The sequence below is a fragment of the Phaseolus vulgaris genome, chromosome 9 (assembly GCF_051622355.1).
Source record: "Phaseolus vulgaris cultivar YP4 chromosome 9, ASM5162235v1, whole genome shotgun sequence".
Classification (NCBI taxonomy): domain Eukaryota; kingdom Viridiplantae; phylum Streptophyta; class Magnoliopsida; order Fabales; family Fabaceae; genus Phaseolus; species Phaseolus vulgaris.
The window spans coordinates 11,489,250-11,498,680 of record NC_143506.1 but is presented as its reverse complement, the minus strand read 5'-3'; the positions used below and the strand labels follow the sequence as shown (position 1 = coordinate 11,498,680).

Sequence of the window (9,431 nt, the reverse complement as noted above, 5' to 3'; positions counted from 1 at the left end):
TAAAATAAAATTGAAAGTAGTTAAAGAGAAAAATCTCATATATATAAATATAGATTATAGAAAATATTATGATATTTAATGATAATTTTTTAAATTGAGAGAGAGACACATGAAATTGGGGGAAGAGAATGAGTAGAAAATTGAGAAATGAGTATTAAGAGGAAAGAGTATAAGATGGTTGTGAAAGTGTGTAGATTGTTAGTAGAGAATATTAGAAACGAGAAGTGTGGGAATTCATGAGATTCTGCACAGATATTGGTGAGCTGTCTCAACTATCATTTCAAAATATCTTTCTTGTAAATGTCGGACCTACCCTTTCTTGTGCACATTATTTCACAGCAAACATTTTTTTAAGACAGATCCTGCTTGTTTCACTCTAACTCCCTGTTTGTTTTCAACAAGGTAACATATAAAGCAATGAAAACAGTTAAAAATGAGAAAAAATATCTCCTCAAACTTTTTCTTAATTGTAAAAAAAATTCATTTTTAATAATTTAAGTTAATTTATTCTTATTAAATAAAATGTAACGAATATTATTATTTTTATTTTAAAATATATAATAATTAAATTTATAATAAAATAAAAATATTAAATTAATAAATTAAATAAAACTAATTAAATTTTAATGATTTATTTTAATATACTTTTATTTTAAAATATTACTTTTTTATCTATTAAGGTTTTATAATAATTTTTGTTTTAATTTAAAATTTATTTTAACTTTAATTTATATTTTTAAAAGTTTATTAAATATATTGTATCTTTTATTATATATATGTGTATACTTATTATATTAAATATATATTTTTATATTATTATTTCATTAATATTTATATTTATATTATAGGAAAATAAATAAAGAAATAATTATATAATATAAATAATTATTATTATTAAAAGAAAAATATTAATAATATATAAAATAAAATAAAAATATTAATATTAATAATAAATTTATAAAATAATAATAATAATAAGATAATTAAAATAATTATAAATAATAAAAAATATAATTTTTTTTTCACATGACTCACAAGCTTTCGTAAACTTTCACTTCATTTTCTACTCTATTCACCTTAATCCAAACAATCATTTTCTTCAAACATCCCAAATCATCTTCCTAATCCAAACACAACATTGAAAACCAAATAACATTTTTTGAAAAAATTATTTGTAATCTTTAAATAAGGAAAAGTTTTAAATCTCATTCACATTTTTTGAAATTCTTGGAAATAATAAATTAGAAAATAATAAATTGTACTCGAATAAAATCGAGATTTGGAGATGATTTGTATTTACTTTGTTTTTTTTTTAATTAACTCTCAGGTTCTTTATAAATTTATATATTTTTAATTAAATTCCTGTTAAATCTTTATGATTTATTAAATATTTAAAAAAAATATTTTTCCAATTTAGTCTATATCATTTCTTTACTTTTATTAATTAGATGACGTAATTATTATCTTACTTTCTTACTTTATAATTATTTAAGAAATTAGAAGTTTGGAATTAGCATAAAACAATATTATTATTAATATAAAATAACAAGTTGATTTGTTGATTTTTACAGTTTTTATTGAGAACGCGTAATAAGGAACTATCGTCATCGCTATGATAGCATGATGACTAGTCCATATAAGTAGCCAAAGACATTGGAGAACATGACAACTTTATCTATCACGTTTCCAATTCTTGTGTAATTATCTTACATATATAACCCATGTTGTTAGTCCGTGCTTCTATCATATAAAAATAAAATAATTGACAAATGATTGGAGTTCAATAAAAGTAAGTCAAATGTGTAATTTTATTTTCTCTAACAAATCTTTAAAATAACTTCTGAAGTATTAGATGAAAAAGAATGCCATTGAAGTTTTGAAAATTTTAAAATCATTCAATATTTTCATTATATGGTATATAAGAATTATTCTAGTGAAATGCAACAATTCAATAGGTTTATGTTTAAATTTCCAACAGTGACACCCACCTTCATGCAATCAAACCATAACTAACATGAATTCATACAGGTATGAGGGAATTCAAAAGGAAGAAGCCCCGAATCAACATTACCTGTCCTAACTACCATTACTTCAATAGAGAATCTATAACAAATAATTATCATAGCATACAAATATTTAAAAACAAATATTGTTCTTTCTTCTTCTGTTCCTAGCAAATATCCTGCATATTGCATAACCAACCAACTGCACATTATTAGAACAAAAAATGTTACTTGTATAATTAAAAAAGAGAAAAGTTTGACATACAATAAAAGATGAGAAATAAAAACAATAATATTGTACATATATTTTGTTATTGCAATAATAGTACTACTGGGAAATTGACTAAAACTATCCATGATACGGTTTATGGAATTGGTGCTTTGCAATCCATAAACGTGGCTCGACATGAATGATTTGCCAATTTTTGGTCACTGCTTGGAAATGAGCAAGCCTTGTATGAGACAGCAAAATCACAGGATTCATATTCTCAAGGGTTGTTGTCAGCAGTAACGAGCATTAAATGTTCCACAAAACTTATTGTCAATGACTTCCGTAGCAGCATGAACTAATACTATAAGCCAATAAACTTATTGTCAATGACTTCCGTAGCAGCATGAACTAATACTATAAGCCAATTCAGCATTAAATGTTCCACAAAACTTATTGTCAATGACTTCCGTAGCAGCATGAACTAATACTATAAGCCAATTCAGCATACCTCGTTAGGTACGTCAAGCACACATGAAATAGTGGTGCCATTTTATTTGATTTCAAGTTTTTTATCGTCAGTTTATTTGTTTACGTGTGAATGACCCATTTATAGAGATGAAAATATGACCTCATTTTCAGATTATTATATATTTTAAGATTTAAAAATGTAAAACAAAGTATCACTGTTTTGTTTTTTCCACTAAATTTCACCAATTTTTATTCTTTTCACGATTTTGAGAAAGAAAAGGATTACGATACTTGATAACATAAGGAAATGGAGCAGCCATGAGATGCTAGAAAGTTACATGGTAATGTCTTCAAATTGCGGCAGTCACAGCAAAATCGCTACTGTTCACAATACTATAGCAGTGCCAAAGTAAGCCTTATCCAACAAAAACCAAACGAATAGGTTTAGTTTCCTTTCTATCTGTTCCCTTGAGCAGCACTCACAAGCGGGGCAAATGACACTATATATAGTACTGTTACTTTCTAAAGGGCGCAACTAAGATAATTTGGTATCTTTGATGGGAAAGCTTCAGGCAAAGGCGAATATGCAGGGTTACTTAAGTGCAACTGGAAATACTCTCAAGTGACATCAGACATGATTAATGACTGTTACTTAAGTGCAACTGGAAATACGCTCAAGTGACATCAGACATGATTAATGACTGACTACAACAACGATCAAATTCAAAGAACAATGCCTTCATACGGCACATGCTGTTTCAACATTTTATCATCCACTTCAAGTTGACAGTATAACTCGGACTGGACAATCACAATAAAATAAAATATATGAAATAACTAACAACGCTTAGATCATACTATTGTCATTGCTAATTTGCTACCATTAGCAGGTCATTACCATTAGGATTATAATTACAGATCGGGACTAGCCTAATAGTTCACGCAACCCACAATAGAATATAATCCCAAGAGTAACACTAACAACTCGAAACACATATCTATGCTTTGTGAAATGGCTAAAATTTGTTGTATATAAGGATATTAGTTAGAAATTGGAATACCTTTCACATTAAAGCAAACTAGAAAAGTCATATTCATGTGAAAAATATATACCGAGGGCAAAAAAAGCAGGTATAATGGATTTGGTTATAAAGCAAGAATTGACATTTGTTTAATTATACTAATCAAATAAAGTTAAAAATTAACAGTACTTTATATCCAAAAGGCTCACAAGAAAGTAAAACACATGCATGGAAAACATCCTTCTTATTAGGAGACATATATTCGAAAGAGAAATGAAAAACCATCAAAGTCATAAGTTATTTCGGATAAGACAATTTGAAGTAATTTATAGTAAATAAATTAACATTTTTTTCTCAAACATGCACAATCTGAATCTCTAGCGAGCACTCCCCACACGAATACCACAATGATCGATTTGTTCCTAATGAAAGCAACTGTAATTCTCGACTGCAATGTTGGTCACTTGCCTCTTAAAATCATAATCATAACCTCCCCATCGTGAGTGAATCCTACATGGAATTTCCGTTTCACGATTCAGCATGATTAACTGTTTATATTTAAGTTTTTATCCAGCACCCAACGACCATTGACAAACAGTGTGAGCGTATAGAAATAACAGAATTAATCACCTGTGATTGCATAATTCAACGTTTGCCACGGTGTACGCCACCTGACCTCGCACCAGGATAGCGGCGAGCAAATTGAAACCTTAAATTGACCGAGTTGCGGTCAAGCTCGTCAAATTTGTAACCTGCAAAATTAACGTTCATTGTTTTACGCTGAACAACTAGCCATGTTCTGAACAGCGGATTAGGGTGTTAAAAGGAAGATGATATAAGACGCGTGTCGCGTGTCGTATCTTAACTCGGCTTATGACATAATACACCTGAAATGCATCTAAATACGTTCAAACCCAATATCCAACATAGGTGAAAATGCGCTCCTTACTAGTTACCCAAGGGGTCAAACCTGCTACTTGAAAGGATGGGTGAGTAACCTTTCAATAACTCTCCATCGTTAGATTGTCTCCACCGTCGGCCATTCAAGGAAACTTAGAATATTAGACGAATGCGGCAGAACAAATAATAAATTGTGACGTGCAACACACAATCTTACGGTGCAGGGTAGATGGAGGAGCAAATGAATTTGGCAATTCTACTATACCAAGAGAGCGTATTTTCTCAAACAGGCCCGTAGCCATCAATATTCCATAAAACCAATGTTCTTTTAAGCAATCCACCCAACCCAGATGAGTTCCTCAAAAACAGGAGGACTGCTTCCGTAACATGGAAATGCCAAATTGGATGGCATTCACAATCTAGTCCCCACAATCTTACAACCAGATATGATTATATATCGGTGTCAGCTTTATCAATGAGCATGACAAAGATGGACAACAAGTCGGTAAAATTCATTATCGTGACATTACTTTTACATGAATCAGTCTGTTACCTTCCCAAGTTTTGAGTACCGCTTTCATCAGAGCCAAACCAACTCCACCCCCGCATAAAAGGTATGGTAGATGAGAAATATAGTGCATAGGGTTAAATACAACGCTGCTTTTTAGTGATGTCGAAAGACCATCAAGTAGTGCTCTAGGATTCCACACTCACATCCAGATGCTTACTTAGGGTTAAATGCAATGCTGCTTTTTAGTGATGTCGAAAGTAGTGCTCTAGGATTCTACACTCACATCCGGATGTCCTTGTAATAAGATCCTTTATCCAATACCACTGAGTATGTTTCAGGAGGCACTCACATTATAAATCCATCACTGCCTCATCAGATTACTGAATTTATATTTTACCCAAAATCCAGTATATATTATGTAGAGCAGCCCATGTTCGAGGCTAGGACACAAGGAATGCAAATCATAAAGAAATCGAATATACAGTTTGTTCTTGCCAACACAGTGAAATTGCAAAAAATGGTTCTATAGCATTTTATCTATATTCACACTTAAGGAGATAAAGAAATGGAACACAGGATTTTCGAAGACACACATGAGGATGTCATTATAAGAATAGAAGAAATAGAGACCTTACCCTGCAATGCTTCCATGGCAGTTGCTGCATGACCCGGACTCAAAAAATCGACAAAACAAAGCACCAGTGGATCACCCCCTGGCTGCACAAAATCAAAGTAAAAAATCCATCAACGTATACAATTTTTTTTTTTTACTTTTTAATTAAACTTACTTGTCTTGATTCCTTGCTAACAAGCCTAACTTCTTTATAGCCAACAAAAGGACGAAAAATATCTGTACCTCACAAGTTAAGGAGGAGGAATCTACAATGAAAAATATTTGACTCCTCTAAAGGAATATGTGTGAGGAGAGAAAGTGAGGTCCTATCTACCGTTGATTTAAAGTGGGTTCTGTTTACGAAACACTTTATTTCAAATCAACAGTAGATCTTTCACTCTTCGCATCTCACTTACAGAAGAATTAAATCCCAATGAAAGCATTGATCTAAGGGGAACCGGATGAAAGGATACGAGCTACTTCCCGTCTTGTGCAGTTAGAAGGCAAACCCTCAACAAACAGTGTACTGGTAGCGTCAGGTGGAAGAGAATGGTCAGCTCTTCCACTACTAAATCCCAGGATTTTGTCTTTTGCATTTGTTCCCCTGTCTACTCCCCCAATATTTGCAACATGTGAATCGTCAATACTACGATTGGGAACTCGCCCGCCAATGGTTCTATTGGACTGTCCCGAACCATACGATGAAATCTGATGAAAAATGTACAATTTTTTATCCTTAAACATATAGGCCTATTTCACACACCAGATGTACTCTTTGATAAACGAGATTGAACAAGATGAGCAAGGCAGTGAAATAAATTATTCTATTTCCATAACGTGCTCACTTTAACTGGATAGGATATTAGAACAAGGTAGAGTTCACAATTTTGTGTTCATTACACAATAGTAGGACACGACAATTAATATATTAGTACTCTTCAAAATGTATCTAACAAAAAAAAAAACTTTAAATTTTTCCCCTATTCCTTCCAAATATCCCATGAGCTGAAACAGAAATTATCTGGGCTTTTTTTAACATTATCATATCCATAGAAAAACACATTTAAATACATTTTAGTTGCCTACAAACTCAATATATATAACAATCAGGGTAATAAAAGAACAAGAAAAAGATAACTGGCCATTTAGGAACCGATAAATAGCTAATACCGCACTACGGAGGTAATGCTCATAAGATGCATCAAGGGACTCAGCATCTCTAATTACTCGATGCCCTCCTCTATCATCGTCATGGGGAAAGTAATTGGGCAAGTCATGAACGCCAGAGACATCTTCAAAATTAAACAATACTTTAAATTAATGAGAATGTTTACAGGGAAAACAAGGTAACAATGAATAATTCACATGATGATTGTGAAATACAGAAGATTAAAAAATCAGATGACAGAGAAACTATGTATATCAAGTTACAAGCCTAAGATTAAGACAACATGAATTTGAAACAGAATAGCTCCATTATTGAAAATTAAATATCAGAAAAAGATAGATTCACCACAAAATTAGACACAGACCTACCTAAAAGAGTAAGATCATGGGCACACAATTCAGACTCAGGGAAGCATATGGTGGCCAGTTTAGTAAATAAAATGAAAAACTCTTTCCAGAAACTCTTGAAAAATTAGCAGGGGAGTATCATCACTTTTCATTTCTTGCAATCTCTTTCTAGTTTTAAGCTATGTAGCACAGACACTGAGCCTGATACGACACGGAGATACGTATAATCTCTAAAATGTAGGACACGGATATACAAATCTATATATTATATAATTATGAATTATATAAATTGACAATAAAAAATTATGTCCACAAGTATGTTCCAGATTATTTTTTTGGAGCAAAAAGATGTTTTTCATAACTGGTTCAAAAAGATGTGTTTCTTATTTTTATAATCATAATAAAATTTATACTTTTTTAGAAAATTAATGTATTTTTCTTTTTTAAAATTGTATTAGAACTGTGCTAGAATTGTCAGAAATCCAACAAATTTTTTTCATTTGTACACTTCAGGGATAAGTATCCTATGAGTGTCATACGAGTGGTATCGGACACGCTATATTTAAAAGGAGTGTCCGAGCTACAGTGAACAATAGTTAGGCACTTAGAAAAAAACAGGAACAAAGAATTCCTCATCATTAATCAAGGAGGTTATATAAAAAATTTTAAGACCAAATTCAGTTCAGCAAACACTTCATAGCCGTATTTTCTCCCCCTTTATTTACCTGTCACATTCCCCTTCAACATTACATTAAGAATGCATAACCACCCGCCAATAAGATGACGATGTTGAAGATAATCATGATAGGTGACCTACAGCGCATCCAAACTAAAGGGACAAACACAAACCCTCTGATTGGAACAAGGGAAAGAGTTTAAAGGTAAAAAAAGGAAAAAAAACTAACCAAACCAAGAAAAATAAAAGCTATGTAACAGGTAAGGACTGAAATTGGAAGGGGGAAAGATCATAAAAGGGTAAATTCAACGTTTTGAATTTAGATTTGGCGAAATAGGTAATGACGGCCTTTTGCGTTGAGATGAAAACCCAGCGACAGGAAAAAGATATATGAAAACCCTAAATTGAAGCATACCGTAGTCGGAACGAGAGCGCTTGCCGGCGATGGATGAAGGGGCGTGCCGCGATTCCGCGTATCTCCAATAACCGTCGGACATGAGGTTGGGAATTGATTGATTGATGAACAAATTGAAATTGGAAGTGAAATTGAAAAGTAAAAGAGGATGAGAATATGGGTTGAAGGTACTTGATTAATCCTCAGAAACGCCACACGACACAGATTCAAACTTCAAACTTCAAACTTCTGCTCAACCAACATTGATTTTCAGTTTTGTTTTCATCTACACCTTATAAGCACCTATTTCAACACACTTCTCTTCTTTATCATTTTTTTTATCACATCCTGTTTATATTTTTCCTTTTTTTATCACTGTTTTACTATATGTTTCATATTCAAATATTTATTGGATAAATAAGAAAATTTTGATTTACTTAAGAAAAAATTTAAGAAATTAATTATTTTTTAAAAATTCTCTTAAGAATTTTTAAAAAATGTTTATTTGAAATAAATTAATTAAACAATGGGCGTAGTTAGTATTTCACTAATCGGACAATATGTTTGGTTTATCTTGAATTTCTGTGTTTTAATATCACATAAATTCAAGTAATTCATAAAAAAAAAATCACTTCAATACTAATATAGTTATGGTAAGTGACTTATTTCAATTTGTATAAATATTTCTTCTTCAAAATGCAAAAATAAAATAAAATAAAGAATGTTACTTGCTAAACGTATATCATGCAAGGGTGAGTGAGACATATACGTAATTTGTTACACGTGTTTAGTAAGTTTCATGAAAGTCTTAGGCTTTTTTTTTTGCTAGCGTGTTTCGCTTATAAGGAAAACACTTACATAAATTTTGTTTACATTATTTAATAAATCCTAAATTGGTAAAAAAATAATTAATTTTAATTGAAACAATAGATTTTATTGAAGATATCTCTCCGTGTCTTAGAAAGAGTAAGATAAGTCTAAACAGATATGCTTTGTATTTTATAGGAATAAAACAAAACAAAAATTACAGCAAGTAAAATTAAAACATTCTCATTTTATAGATATTAATAATATATATATATATATATATATTTATAGGTAAAGTGGGTCTAGATAAT

General features: G+C 31.0%; 1 protein-coding gene across 10 annotated transcripts; it reads right to left on the bottom strand.

Annotated features, from left to right (window-relative positions):
* Positions 1–1,956: 1,956 nt before the first annotated feature.
* On the bottom strand, positions 1,957–8,651 carry LOC137820089 (RNA-binding protein 1). 10 transcript variants are annotated; one of them, XM_068623891.1, is made up of 7 exons: positions 8,335–8,651; positions 6,899–7,020; positions 6,202–6,436; positions 5,904–5,965; positions 5,751–5,832; positions 4,335–4,456; positions 1,957–2,205 (listed from the first exon to the last, which is right to left on the bottom strand). In XM_068623891.1, exons 1-6 carry the CDS (start codon positions 8,414–8,416, stop codon positions 4,350–4,352), a joined length of 690 nt encoding a protein of 229 aa, XP_068479992.1. In that variant the 5' UTR covers positions 8,417–8,651; the 3' UTR covers positions 1,957–2,205; positions 4,335–4,349. The 10 variants fall into 10 exon arrangements, with proteins under 10 accessions (XP_068479992.1, XP_068479991.1, XP_068479989.1 ...); XM_068623890.1 differs by having other exon boundaries at positions 1,957–2,182; XM_068623888.2 differs by having other exon boundaries at positions 5,904–5,971; positions 8,335–8,638.
* Positions 8,652–9,431: the final 780 nt, after the last annotated feature.